We start from the raw sequence: 15,434 nt of genomic DNA, 5'->3' as shown, positions 1-15,434 counted from the left end.
CAGAGAAGTGCTTTTTTAGATGGCATTTACATGCAGGGTAATGAGGGAGAAAAATGATGACATACAAATAATGCACATTCATTTTTCAAAAATCAGTTTTATCTTTAATTGTTACATTCCAAAGGGGATATATGAAAATTAGTCATCTAGCAACTGTATACCTCTTAAGAGAGATGAGTACAGAATCACAGATAAAAAAATACACCTAACTCCCAAGATGACAGGTGCTAGAGAAAGTATGTGCCTTACACCATCAATCCAGACAAATGCAGAAAGATTTTTATAATAAATATTTCATCATATACTAACTCCTGAGACTTTACCCATGAAAAGAAAGGGAAAAAGTTTAAGATTTATCATACACATACAATATATTAAGCTATTAAAGCAAAATAGAACAAAATGCCAACACTGTCTTGATATGCACTGCATTTGAGTTTATCTACATCACAGTACTTTAAGTATGCAGCTCAAAGAGTCAGTGTCCATTTAAGTTTTGCCTTAAATCTGCGAACATCAATTGACATACAAGCATCTTGAAAGTACGAGTGCAAGAAACCAAATGATGAATACAGCCAATCAGGATTTCATTCTCTGGTATGAAAACTACACTGCAAGATTTAGATTTCCAGTACCTAGCATTAGTCAGCAGAAAATCCAAGTATATTTACAAAAGGTCTTTACATAAAGTGATTAGTGAGTTGTAAGTAATTACTGTGTTCCCAGGTACTTTTTAACCACATAAATAGTAGAGAGAAATATAGTTAAAAACCACCATAAAGTCACAACTGTAAATAAGGTACCACAGTGGCAACCCAAGATATCTTAGGGTTTGTTTTCTTTTCAGTTTCGTTAGTAAAAGCCATTTGAAAATGTAAAGATTTTAGCTTTTGGTTAACTAATCTTTTTAAATTGCTTCCACTCCACTACATTCCTTCAAAGTTCAAATACTTTTTTTGTTTTTTTTAAATCAATAATGAACCTTTCAAGAAAACCCTTCTGAATTGGCAGGATCAGGAAGACGTAAATCAGCTCTTTCAATTAGTCCACTTTATTTGCCTGGAGTTATTTTACTGAGACACAATTAACTCAGCACAACATGACGGTCAAAGACAGATTTGCGTTGCTCTTGGACCTGTAACTTCCAACGCTGCTGGGCATACTCCACTTTGTTCAATACATTGGCACGGCTCCGAGAACGAGCCAGCACATCATGTGCATTTGCAAAAGGCTGGTGATCCTGTAATGGCAAAAATCATTAGTTAGATCTCAACAATTCCACTGAGCAATTACATTAGTCTTTTTTTGTTATTACATTCCAAAGGATGTGGGGGTTTTGGTTTTTTTAAGGTAAACAAGCTGTTTCAATGAGCTGGTCAGTAATAATGACCAAGCAAATTTTACTTCAATTTCTCATTCAAAGTAACTTCCACATGTTTCCCAAATAGACCAAATTTCATTGTCCTGTCAAACAATTATCTGCTGCTCAGAGACATCATGGTGAGCCGCAAGATCAGAACCACAGTCTTGTATCCATTAGCAGCTGGTGGGCCAGAAGCCTAGAACAGACCCAGGCACTGGGAGCCTCCTGTTATTGTTGTGAATGCACTTCACTTTAGAACTGACTTAAAGAGTCAATTCTCTGCCAGCTCTTGGCCATTTACCATCAGGCAGTTCAGGATGTTCACACACAGCTTCTACATAAAACCAACACACTCTGCTGTTTACCAAACTAAACCCATTGTATTGAGCTCTCTAAAAGCACAGTGTCAATACAGCTGTTTAAGTGACAGAGCTCAAACAATAACCCAGTGCTTGTTTAATATTTACTCTGTCTGTTTTCTAACAGTACCGGCAAAGCTTTCTTTTCTTCTAGTAAATATAATAAAGTTATAAACAGCAAGAGTTGGAACCGAACTACTTATTTGGCTATCAAACTGTTTTGGACAAAGTCATGTTGCTAAAGCTATGTCAGAAAGCACCATATATACAACGCATAATGAAAAATAACGTAATTATGTCCTGTATTAAATAACTGTCTTATTTGTATGTCTACACTTCATATTCCTTTTTTTCTTCCCAGAACACTTTTGAAGACATTTACATTAATGGATACTTGTGACATGACTGTGTAGAGTAGCTCAATGATAATTCTTAGTAGTACACAGATTATCATTAATGATACCCATTGAAGTGGTGCCTACAAGTCCCAAAGCCACACATGAGCCTCACTGGGCTAAAAAATACGCTCATAGAGAACAAGAGACAATCCCTGACCCAAAGAGCTATAATCTCACCATAAAAAGTTATGCAGTTGGATATACCTAGAATGGGCAGTTAACAGGCGATAAATCACTTCATTCGGGGGGGGGATCACAATAGCAACACATTTCTAATATAAAATACATGGTGGAAGGGAGAGCGCAGGACAATGGTACTGGCTTTCCTGATAAACAACAATCTCAGCTCAAAGGCTAGCTACTGTCAATTTCTATGTAGGCAACAAGGGGAAAAAAGAACTTAAGAGGAAAGAGCCCTATGGAAGTGGCTTGCATTCACTGGCAACTGCATTGATGGCAGTTGCCACTGCCATCAATAGGCAACGAGAAAGAACAAACATACTGGCTTGAAATTCAGCAACAAAATTGATGCACACAGTATTTCCAAAGCGTGACAAGGATCAATACCTCAAGAACTTGCAAGAGGGAAGGCAAGGATGAGGATAAGTCATGAGGGACCTTAAATTATTTCACATTCACTGTCGCAGAAGGAGGATAAACAAGAAAGGAGCAACACGAACTAAGCAAGGATCTGAAGTGCTTTTTGTTCCAAGCACTACTGCAGATATAAGCACTAGTGATTCCACAAGCACAGGTAATGGTCACAGTAACAGTTACAGCAAAACATGAAATTGGTTAAGATGGATCCATATTTTAAGTTGAATTCATTCTGCAGTTAACCTGAGCTCTGCCATGGGACTTATTTCACTTCTTCCACCTACAATTAGAAGATTCTAACCCAGATTTGGAGGTATTCATATCATTTGTCTAAGGTATAAAATAAAAATAATTTGTCTGATGTATAGCATACAGACAAGTTCATTTAATTCAGGTAGGAATCTGCCCAATTTGCTATAAGAATGCAGACAGAAAAGGGATCATTCAAATCCCTCCTTTAAAAAAAAAAAAAACCAAACCAAAAAAACCCACCCAATATCCTCCTAGAAGTGACTGGGAAAAATCTTAAGATGTCAATACAAAGACATTTGGAATATGTCTCCATGTAATACACAAGGAAGCACAGAAACAGTGGGACATAATAGCAATAGTATACCTCTGTCCAAAGAACCTTCACTCCAGACAATGTTATCTCAAACTTGGGTAACAATCACGTATTTTTGTTGTGAAATCAAAGTAAATAAAGAAGGCACAGCTGATAAAAGCTATTATCTAGGAAAATGCTTGACTTCGAATACTTAATATCCCCCCCTGCAGAACTGAAACACCTTTTTAAGTCAAGATGGCTGATGTGGCCACTGTTGATGAAAAAAATGGTAGAACTAAAGAATATGCTTTTCTTCAGTTTACTAGCAATGACAGTTGTCACTCCAAAAACAAAAACAACCTGGAGAAACTGAGTGCAACTCACATTAAAATCTGCAGATACACAGCATAACAGAGCATAGCATTTACCAGGTTTGATACCTTCAGCTCTACGAAGCCACTGAAGTAACAGGCAGTCAGAACTACATGGCTTTAAACAGATTTTAAAAAGCATTGACATCATAATTTTGTTTCACCAAGAACAAATGTATTTATCTCCTCCTATTAACTTCTTATTTATTTGAAGGAATTATGAAAATATTCTTAATGATTCTATTGTAAGACACTAATAAATGTTGTAAGTCTTTTTGACTAGCTCCCATTCACTTCAACAGTAATAAAGTGCTCAAGTCTGCTGAAAGGCTTAGATTAAGCAGACTGCAATCTTCCCATTTCATACTCTGGGTTTGGTTTCAGCAATTCTTTCTAAGGTTACGCCACACCTGAAGCATACTTTATCAGTAAAAGCAGTGCTGCTTGAGGGCTCAATATAGAAAGTACACTGATGCTAAGACTTCAGAATTGTTTCATCAGTTTGTGTGGTTCAACACGGACACTTTACCACCAACCCAGCTGCCATTTTAGAAAACTTCCCTCACAGTACTTTATAGCAATACTTCTCCCAGGCATGCAGATTCATCAGATTCAGATGCACACAGATTCATCAGATGCAAAGCCATAGTCCATATTTTTATACTATTCTAAGTCCCCATCAATAGACAGATGACCTACTCCCACCAACCAGTATTCCTTATCCACACTGATCAGGTACTGAAGCATCTCGCTCTTTCCAATACAAGGTTTCATAAGGTCTTACATTCCCTTCTTTGTAATGGTACTGAAGACAATTTTGTTCCATTTTTATCAGTAGTCAAAAACACTGTGTTGGAGATTGGGAAGGCCAGTAATGACAGGAAACTAAGTCACTAATGGACTACTCCCCTTTTCCTCCCCCCAAAAAAAGGCTGTTCTGATCTGTTGGAATATACTGTCACATTCTGGTTTCTAGCTGTAATACTAAGAAATTAGTTAAGCATCAATCACTATTTTTCTTCATTATAGTAATTTTTTCTTTAATTTTTAGCATCAACAAATTCAAACTGGAGCAATAGAAGATGCAACCCCTCTACTTTCTTTTTGTAGAGAGAAATCAAGCAGTAAGCAATTTGCGTAAATGTGATCACTAGCAAGACTGTATAGATCATTAACAGTTAAGAAGTTGCACCTCCTATATATGCTTACCTCCATTCCTACTCTGTTTCTTCTCTGAGAAAGTAATCTGTGTCTAGAGCTGGGATAACTGAAGCAGTCCTCATCTTACTACTTTCTAGCCCGGCAAAAAATGAAAGACTGGCTTCACCGAAGTCACACAGCTTTCTTTTCCTCTCCCTTCGGGAAAAGCATTTACACTGCCTAGCAAAAAAAGCTGCTCATTCCAAATACTTATTTGACAATTAACCATCCCACTCGTTATGTTAACCCAAGTACACAAGCACTCTTGTGAACTCACCCCAATGTCTTCATCACTTTGTATGAGCTGTGAATGTCCAAAGAGACGTCTCTTCAGTATAGGTTCCACCAGTGTAAGGTACACCATGTATAGAAGAAGGAGGCCCAAAATAGACAGATATATGATGATTGTAACCTACACAATGCAAGCACAGTTTATGCTAGGATTGTGACATTCCCCCCACAATCTCTCAGCAGACAGCAAGGATCAAAAGAAGCGTACATGCAAAGTTTGTGATGAGCCTGTTGATCTTTGGTAGTGTCACCAGATGACTTAAAACCCACGAACAGAGAAAAAATGCCAAACCACGACCTGGTATTAAAAGGCTTTGGGGCAGACAGATGTTAGCTTGAAACACTTTCTCTTAGTGAGGCCTTGTTAAAAATCTTATGCTATCCCTCTTAAAACAACTTGGTGTTATAAATCTCATCTCAACCAAGACCAAACTGTTCAGTTTGGCCATTAAACTGGGCTGACAAATTTGGGGGTTCCTGCGTGGTCTCCATTCTCTAGCATAGATCTGCATTCAAACAGTCACTAAGAAAAACGAGAAGGCAAAAAGAAATACCGAACTTCTAGAAGACCAAAAAAAGGAGTCTTTATCACAAAAGAAGAAAAGATGGACTGCACAATCTCTTCAGCCCAGCCTAGGGCTCAATGGCTCCAATAGGATAAGAATGAGAAGAATACAGAAATCATCTGTTAGAGCAAACATGGACAATTTTGCTCTTTTTAGCTTGCCAACGTACAAAGAAAATCTATAGTAAGGAAGTAAGACAGCTGAATAATGAGGCCCTCTAAAATAATAACAAAAACATAAAGTTCAAAGCTGGACAAAATGCCCTAGAACACTGAGAATTTCAGCAAGGTGTAAAGCTTAATCTCAAAAGTAGAGATCTTCAATAAAGGATCTCAAGCCTGCTCCTTCAGCTAGAGCTTGATGCTATCGTTAGTACTCAAGATAAACTGTGAGCAACTATCATGAAGAAAAGTTAAGTCTTAGGCTGCTTTAGAAAATTTTTCCCTTTAAAAATAATATTTCTCTAGAAGACAGACATATTTACTAATCAGTTGAAGTATTTAGTATAAGCCAACAGAATTACATTGTTTACCTTAATTGTGACAGAGCTTCTCTCTTCATATTTGCATTCACAACGTAAACAGTATGCTTCTACATCAGGTCCAGGGACAGGCATAGGCTCAACCACATGAAGACAATCACTGCAGACAGAAACTGCTCAGTCAGTTTTGAGCTGGTTTTAGCTTACCCGTTCCACTATGCATGCAGACCCCAGCTGCATGAGCTGAGAAGCTACCTTTGCTTAAGTTCAGCTGTTCTAAATTATAGGTATGAAAGATTTAAAAAAAAAAAAAACCACTACTCCACAATTATTTTACTTAAACAGGAAATTCAGTTATTGACAAGCTGCTAAACAAGTTAAGACCTTTCTAACTCAATACAATGTTTTCATTTTTCAGTGAAAGTATTAAAGCTGTTAGCATAACAAGTCCAAGGATTTGAATCCCAGCACGAATGCATCACTTGACACTGACATAATGGATGAAAGTGAATTCCAGCTATACACTCCTTTCTTCATACTCAAAAGAGCCTTATTCTATCCTTCCACTATCTGAAGGGATATTAACCTCTCTTTGGTGTTCATGAACATGATCTTTTTTCTTGCCATCACAAGTTACAGGCATTTTAGAAAAAAAAAAAAAGAAGTCAGATGGGTTGTTTCTCTAAGCAACAAGATAGTGAATAAATAGCATTCAGTTTTCAGCACTGGACCCAGATGCAAAAGCATAATTTGACTTAAAAGATTACAAAATATAAGTCAGTCCCAAGCCAAAAAGTGCGGCTGACAATCTTATGGGCACTCTGTACCGCAGCACCAAAATCCAGCTGCCATGAGACAGCTGCTTCCACCAATAGCTTATGTAATTTTGGTCTTTTTGCTGACTCAGGTTGGTTGTTCAGAGTTCACATCCCAGGGTCCCTGCAGAGCGCTGGCAGAACAAAAATCATGTTTCGCCTTTATCCTGGTTAACTCAATGTTAGCACAGTCAGAAGCAGGTAATGAAACAAAACGCCTGATGTGACAGCAGCAGCCTAGGATTCACCACTCTACTGGGCTAGATTACAACTCTGCAAACACATGGCCAGATACCAACTCATCTCTTCTGTTTTCTTTGTATTTCTTCTTCATAACTAAAACTATTGAGTGTCAAGTCACATCCTCTGGAGGGGCATGGAAGGCTTATTTTTCTCATTTATTTGAAAGTAGAATTACATTCTCCTCTGTGGAGAAGTGCAGCATTCAAGTTACAAAATCGAAAATACATGCAAGTTATAATCTACACAATTTCTGTTCGTATCATTGAAAGTTTGTATCAATATGCTGCACTAGTAGAAAGCCTGTATGTAGCTTAAGTACAGTAGTAAGTTTGTTACTGTTAATATATCTAATATTAATACCAGCATTTTTTTTTCCTCCAGTTCAGTGTTTCAAGTTGCTAGGAAGCGTAAAATCTATCAGAACCTTAGAATTTTGATGTTGCGTTTCCTTGGACTGCGATTCCATGGCAATTTTAGAGGAAAATGTAGAAAAGGCTGATCCTTTTCTAAAAGATTTTCCCACTCAACTGCCTCTACATTACCACCTTCTCCCTTGCGCCCACAGTAACAGTACCAAGGAAGCAGTTCTTCCAAGGCAAGCTAGGCTAGTCAGAAGGGCAGCTTCTGCACAGACAGATTCCCAGTTCATTCAGCTTGTAGACAGGGTGTTCGTGTCCCCCCTGTGTCCATGACTACCACTGCAGTCACCTCCCTACACCAATATTTTCAAAGTACAAAATATGAACACCAACACTTTCCAAGTGGGTTATTTAACCCTGTAGGTGCTTTGCCTTAGGCATCACTATGCTTGCCTAACGCATTGTCCATCCGGATGGGATTGCCTGCATTGTTCCAAACCTGAGTTCAGAAGGGTGAACACTTTTATTGGTGTCAAAGCACCCCAGCCCATATTGATGTTAGCTATTGGACTGTTTGCCAGTCTGAAGCCAAAGAACAGACCACTCCAAGTGAAAGACCTGAAGCATCTAAATAAGAGTATCATAATGCACATTACAGGTTCAACATTAAAAATTAAATTTTCATTTTATGTCTGGACAAGCCAGCAGTAAGTGGTCCTTTTACATACATAATTCATAAATACATAATTCTGTACATAACTGTACATAACTCAAAGGCACTAAAAATTGATCTGGCTCTTGTCTCATGAGTAACTGATCTAAATACCTAAAGGATGGTACACATCAACCAGTTCTAGTCAACAACAAGTCACTTGCACTGATACAGAAGCCAAAGTATGGCACTAAATTTGTCGATTTTATTGCACGTAAACTAGCAACCAAGCCTTTTAGAAATGGCAAGAAGACATCTCAAACAGAAGATCAAAGCCATAAAATGTTCCCACTTAAGAAATGATCTCAACAAAATAAGATTTAACATAGGAAAATAGATTTTTGAGATTCTGTATGCATCAGTATCTGTCACCATAAAATTAGTTAAGCTTTCAAAGATAACTTTTCCTTCAATCAGTTACCAGTATTGATTTAAAGGGAAACAGGGTCTTTTCTGTTAGTAAGGCACACACCAAGCAGTACCCACTGAAAAAAAAATCCTTTTTCATTTGCAGAGCAGTAATGAACAATAAAACCAGTAACACTGCTACTCTGAAATGTCTGCTGCAGCTGGAATTCTCCCAGTATGTTTCATCACTGCAACTTAATTTGTCATAGTAGGACTAATGTTGTTAAGTTAATCATGTGGGACAAAAATAGTAATTTCGATTGGCCAGTACATTTTACATTTATTAGTTTAGATTGAAATTTACAGTGTTGTTTCTCACAGTTCTCCTGTAAATAACTTAATAAGTCAAGGCACAGCTCTACACATACCTGTATCACTAATTTTATTCCTATAATTATTTTTGTGGGCCTATGCAGGCGCATGAAATTTTCATAATCAAGATGCCAACCTGCTGCTGCTTGTCAGACTGGAAAGTCTTTTATAAATTTGTAATGAAAGTGATGAAGAGTCAATACATCAAGAAGTATATCACGTTTTTATAGGTTGACCCAAGAATCTCTGAGCACTTCCAACATCAACACAACTCTAAAACATGGCGTTTCATTTATATGATTCACATAGACAATGATACTCAAGGAGAAATTACACAAGGGAGCTATGCCAACATAACAAATCACTGTCATGTCCCTTTCTTCCCCAGCCACTCATCTCTGGCTATGCACATCAGTCCTCAGCTTGGAGAGGAGTCTGACAAATGCCATAGCTGGCCTAAACAATGCAATAAAGCACGTCGCTGAGGCACAGAGATGTAAGACCTCTCTCTCTCTCTGAAAAAATGCGTTGTTAGATGGCTCAGGCTGTGTCACATAAATGCACCTTCTGGCTGCAATTCTGAGGAACAGAAATCTCCAGAAACAATAGTCTCTACATGACAGGATGGGTTTCAAGGGTGGAAAAGAGGAGACAATACTCCCAAGTCCTAGTTCCATGGCCGTGCTCCCTTGCCTTTATGCCATTTCAAATCACTGAATTCAAATTACAACACCCTGTTCCCTTCTACTACTTCCAAGTCTAAATAAATAACTAAAAATGCAAGCAGGCAAACCAAAACAAAAGACAGGGCAAAAAAACTATGGATTTCAAGCCTTGTCCCTTGCTAGCACTGAATTCTGGAGTACTTTTAAAAGAAAAGTTCCAGTAAGTTATGCAAGACATGTAATTTCTCCTGGCACCACCATAGGAGACTCGCATATAATCACTATGGAACAAGTCTTTAACCAGTAAGACTCATTGTAATTTTTTATGCCACACACACTCACCAGTCTTTCTGTGAAACATTTTTGTTGTAAATGTGGCCCGAATGGTCTTTGTAAGGGGGGCAGATGCATTTACATCGGACATCCTCAGAATTCTGTAAAGTAAATAACATGCTTAGAACAAATTATCATCAGTAACCATAACAGGATACAGAAAGCACTCTTCACATAATACATGAAATATTTAACACAAACTACTTGCAAGTATCTTTGAATAGTCTTACTCCAGATTTCCTTCAAGTTTAAGAACAACCCTTCAAAATTACTAAGCAAGCAGAGCAATTTGTCAAGTAACACTATTATTTTAGATAGAAGACACATTCTTCACGAGAAAAATCTGGAGTTTAAGCTCACTCTTTAAGAAAAAACACCCATTCAGAAGTTACTGATGTTAGTATACTCAACTAATCAACTTACAAGGACAGCTGTATGACAGACACAGTGACAAGCTTAAAACAAATGAAAGAATATTAACCCCAAATGGAGGCTGGCAAAGAAACCTCTGTGGATAATTCTGTCTTCCTTGGCCACAAGAGAAACAACTATGTAAGGAAAACTACTAGAAGGACTAGTACAACCTACGGTCCTCTTGTCTTAAACTGCAGCAGGATATTGTGAGGTAGAGAAAAAAGTACAAAACTGGAATTCCAAACAAAGGCAAAGTAAATGTGGAAAATTACTGAAACTAAATGATTCTGTGATTCTAAGACTAGAAAACCCTATGGAGGGAACAGAGATGGTCAGCAAGGGCTTACAGATGAAAGCATTCTCAAACCCAAATCAGAGTAACTTATTTGAGCAAATAATAAGAAGCAGGGGATAAACATGGCTTGTTTAAAGTTCAAGGCAACTTCTAAAGGCATTACAAAAGAATGTCTTAAGAAGTATTGGTAATAAACTTCGACACTGAACAATCCACAGTCCAGTCAGAGTAACACTAAGTGGGTACAGATCAGTAGGAAAACCTTGGCTGCGCTATATACCAAGTCACCTCTGGTCTCACCATAAAAAAGTCAAAGAGCTGATTATCATTAAAAAGGAGAAAATTCAGACACGTGAGTGCTTTGACAATAGGAAAAACTTTTACTATTAGGAGACACGATGTTCTCAGTCAGTCACAGAGACGCTAAGATTACAGTCCCAAACGTTAACCCAAAAGGACCAAGAGCGGAGTGTCTGCAGAGACTCAGCCCCCTAAGGCAGCAGGAGCCGGCAGAGCCACGGCAGGACCAGCGAGAAGGGCTCCCTCAGAAAGAGGAGCACCGTCCTGAAGATGAGGCGAGACGCAGGGCAGACCCCGGTCCCAGTCCGGGCAGCCACAGGAACAGCAGCTCCATCTCCAGCGAGGCCTTCTCAGCGAATACGTGACTGTCACTTGCAGTTTTGTGTGACGGCGTCCCCGGGCACCACGTCAATACTACAAAAATCCCTACAAACTTAAGGTTGGCGCAGAAACTGGGGGCTGGCGACGGCAGGCAGAGGGGCCCTGCTCCTCCCGGCTGCCCCACGGGAAGCTCCGCGCACCCGGCGCCGCCGCCCGCTCCTGGAGCCCGCGGGGCCGCAGCGGTGCAGGGCAGGCCCCGGCCGAAACCACCGGCTCCGGCCTCCACCTAAAGCAGGCCGAGGCGGCGGCGGCGGGTACGGGGGGGATAGAACGACGGGGGAGTACCGAGCGACCGGCAGGCGGAGGAGAAGGGGGGAGGGGAGGGCAGGGCGCCGGTACCGGGAAGGGGGGCGGGGAGTACCACCGTAACCCGTTCCCCCCCGCCCCGCTCACCTTGGCCTCAGTGCCCAGCCCCGCCAGAGCGGCCAGCGCCAGCAGCGAGCAGAGGCGCGCCCAGCCCCCGCAGCGGGCCGCCATGTCGGACCCCGACCGCTTATCTCCGCCGCGCCGCCGCCGCCGCCGCCGGCCCCCCGGCGCCCGCCGCCATCACTTCCGCCTTCCGCCGGCCTCACGTGAGGCGGCGTCCGCCGCGATGACGGCCCCCGCGGGAACGGCGCCGCCGCCGGATGGTTCCGGGGTGAGAGGGCGTGTCCGCGCGTGCCGGGCGGCCCCACGCGGGACCCGCTCCCCCGCGAGGCCCGGCGGGCACGGCGCGCGGGCAGGGCCGCGAAGGGCGGCCACCGGCAGGCCTGCGCTGCGGCCGGGCCGGGACTGCGGCCACACGCCCGCGGTGCGGGGTGCCAGCGCCCAGCGGCGGCGGGCCCGCCGGTCCCCGCAGCTCTAACGGCTCTGCCCCGCGAGCGTGGGCAGCGCGGCGGCATCCCGAGGCGGGGTGATCCCCTCACAGCAACGGCGGGGAGCATGAAAGAGCGAGCCAAGGAGCCGCTTCGCACAGGCCAGCAGCTGCAGTAGCCATTTCCCTAGCGCTCGCTCGGTGATGATAAGCACCGCTCCGCATGGGACAGTCGGGTTGCAGATAATCCAGGTTTTCCGCACCTGAACACACACGGGCAATTTATGTAAACCTTAATACACTTTACAGACAGATAGATGGACAGACGTGTTTATCTGAGAAAACGTCACTAAAATCCAGCATCGTTCCTTATTTGTAGCGTGGTGGTTGATTATCGCCACCCACGAGCAGCCTTCGCCTTCTTTCCGAGGGCGGTGGGCGTTGGGGAGAAGCAGCATTTCCGGCCGTAGTGCCCTGAGGCCGGGCAGACCAAGCCATTTCCAAGTGTTCCCTACTTGGGTAGGAACCCCCAAACGCAGCTGATGCTGATGGGGCTGGACCCAGCCTGTCCCTTGCATGGGAGCCGGTGCCGAGCAAGTGCTCGAGCCCAGGCCGGGAAACACTGGGACTCATTTCAGCTTCTCTGACACACTTACAGAGAAACAGCGGGCTGCCTGGCGCAGCCCATTTATTCCCTCTCCTCTTTTTTATGCCTTGTGTCTTTCTTATATCCATTTTCTGTCCTAAACTGCTAAGTAGTGACACTGTACATTGTCAAAAGTTGCTCTATTCCCTCTCTCCTTCCCCAGCCCCCAGTAAGTGGCTGTAATTTCATAGGAAATAAAATAATCCTTTAGATATAGTATACTTTTCAATTGTGCTATTACACTTTGTTTTAATACAGTGGGTTGTGTAACACTTACAGTGCATCAGGCATCTCGGTAAAGGAGCTTGAGTTACTATGGAAACACAAAACACCTTTATTTAAAATTCAGGGAAAATTGCCAGCAGAGTATAATGAGCATACATCAGGTCTCAGACTTAGCCAAACAATTTGTCTGTTTAATGACTGTATCTGCAGTGAAAGTGTTTTGAAGCGTGAAGGTGGCTTTGTGTCTTCCTCACCACCCACGCTCATAGTCTACGATGGGGGAATCGACTGCTGAGTTGAAAAACATGCTGAATCTTTAGAAAAACACGGCTTGAGTTTTGAGCTGCAGTAAATAATATGCAGTTCCAGAGGCAACACTGCATTTGGAAGAGCTCAGTGTAGGAAAAGATTTCTAACAGATAGTCCGAGAGACTAATTTTTCTAACACACTCAAAGAGTTCTAATACACAGGTAATAAATGCACTTTATTTTTAGATGTCTGGAACGGCCTTTGGGACCTCCAAGCCCAGTCTTGGAGCTTCCTTAAATCCCGGGACACCAAAAAAAGAAACGGGAGCTTGTGAGCCACAGGCTCTTGGTGCTGCAGGAGGTAAAGATTACTTCTTCTAGAAGACGAGTCCATTCTTCCTCTAGAAAACAGCAAGCAGTGATTTAGTAAGCAAAACTGCTGGATGAATTATTAAAAAAGTACTGGAAGTTTTTATCTTAATGTTTAGATTTTTTCAGGTATTTTAAATGTATTTGTCAGCACACTAGTATTAGAAGCAATACTGTTAAATCACAGTAAAAAAAAAAAAAAGAAAAACAAACAACAAGGAAAAAAGTTTAAAAATGCAAAGGAAGGGTGATTTTAAGGAAAAAAATGATTACATGATTGCCCTGATCATAACAGCCCTATTTACAGCTGCTCTTCAGCTCTCTGATCTTCCAGAAGGGCTGAAGATGGATTTCATCATCAAATGAGCTCTGGAAGGTTTATCTGTGGAGTCCGAGCTTTAGTGGTGTGCAACTCAGTCCTTACCAGACCAACCCTCTTCAAGTTAATGGAGCTGAGCTCTCACATCTAATTTGCTTTTTTAAAATAATGTAGAATGTGCTTTAATAGCAAGATTTGTTCTGAGAGTTGCAACCACGCGCTGGCCTCTCTAAGCTAAACCTTGTGTTTTGCTATCAGTGCACTGTGTTGAATTAGAAGTCAGCTTTTTACAATTTTGTAGCTTCTGTCATATTTGTCTCCGTCATCAAGACTCACAGAACTAGTCCCCCCTGAGAGCTGCTGGCAGTCCCTTTGATCATTCAAAGGCTCTGCTTCTGAGCCTCCGGGGAGGGCAAAATCCTGGTCCCATCCCACAGAGGGGGTGAGCTGTGGGGCGCAGCAAACCCCCCTGGGCCATTGGGGCACAGCCTGAGCAGAGCTCTCAGGAGCAAAAGGCAAGACTGTGCAACAAAGGACACAGGACGGGCGGTGCATCCCTAGGCGTTGCGGGGGGGAGCCATGCCAGGGGTGTATCTTTTCTGCTCAGTCATCTTACAAAAATAGCTTATAAAGAGCTTTATATTTCCAGGCGCTGTATGTGCAGAGCGGGCTTCTGCTTTTCCTTTCCTGTCACAGGAGCCTTCTCGAAGTCGCATCATCCCTGTAGCCAACAGTGCACTAAACCATGTCTCTGCTCCTCCTTACTGTGCTGCACTGATTCACATGCGAATAAGAGTAAAATAACTTTATGCACTAAGTGGTAATAACATTGGACTCTACTGTGCTGTGTCAAACAATTTGTGTACGGTTGCTTCGCACTCTGCAGCTGAACAGGCATTCACTGTCATGGGGTGGATGTTCCTCAGGGCAGGTAGGGTAGGCAGTATTTACCATAATTTTAATCATCTGCATTATGATTATTTCTTACTAATGCAAATTATCATCTTTTTATGTCAGTGCAGCCTATTCACATTCAGAACTTGCCTGCTTCCCTTCATTTTTTCAGCTGAGAAAATCTTTTCATTATCAACAATGATATAAAAGAAAAATCTGAAGGGATTATGTAAATAAGTAATTGAATCAGCACTTCTGCAGCCATTGCCAACATGAGAGCAATGTGACATTTGCACAAAAAGAAAAACAAAGTAAATACAGATTGTCTTTTGTCTATTCCCTATGTTCAGTTAAAAAATTAAAACGATGGCAGCACTTGTTATTACAGCAGCCTTTACTTAGCAAAGAAGTGTGGAAAGCAATTAATTACAATGTCAATTGCTCTAGGCTAATGAGGAATTCACCTTTCAGCATCCATGGTCATCACCATCCATTCGAATACGTTGTCACTGGTACTGCATCCCTTAAA

The 15,434-nt window shown here is 41.7% G+C and overlaps 1 protein-coding gene across 1 annotated transcript; it reads right to left on the bottom strand.

The window, feature by feature from the left end:
• Positions 1 to 77: 77 nt before the first annotated feature.
• On the bottom strand, positions 78 to 12,062 carry TMEM9B (TMEM9 domain family member B). The gene is made up of 5 exons (XM_075502185.1): positions 11,804 to 12,062; positions 10,030 to 10,121; positions 6,225 to 6,333; positions 5,113 to 5,247; positions 78 to 1,240 (listed from the first exon to the last, which is right to left on the bottom strand). The coding sequence occupies exons 1-5, from the start codon at positions 11,885 to 11,887 to the stop codon at positions 1,085 to 1,087; spliced, it is 576 nt and encodes a 191-aa protein (XP_075358300.1). The 5' UTR covers positions 11,888 to 12,062; the 3' UTR covers positions 78 to 1,084.
• Positions 12,063 to 15,434: the final 3,372 nt, after the last annotated feature.

This window comes from Mycteria americana, chromosome 5 (assembly GCF_035582795.1).
Source record: "Mycteria americana isolate JAX WOST 10 ecotype Jacksonville Zoo and Gardens chromosome 5, USCA_MyAme_1.0, whole genome shotgun sequence".
NCBI classification, from domain to species: Eukaryota; Metazoa; Chordata; class Aves; order Ciconiiformes; family Ciconiidae; genus Mycteria; species Mycteria americana.
The sequence above is the reverse complement of the archived record's forward strand: the minus strand, read 5'-3'. Positions and strand labels throughout refer to the sequence as shown.

Coding starts and splice junctions, on each gene's coding strand:
- TMEM9B (XM_075502185.1), bottom strand. CDS start 11,887: ATGGCGGCCCGCTGCGGGGGCTGGGCGCGCCTCTGCTCGCTGCTGGCG. Junction 10,122..11,803: donor GGCTGGGCACTGAGGCCAAG/GTGAGCGGGGCG, acceptor TTTACTTTACAG/AATTCTGAGGATGTCCGATG. Junction 5,248..6,224: donor GAAGCTCTGTCACAATTAAG/GTAAACAATGTA, acceptor TGCATTGTGTAG/GTTACAATCATCATATATCT.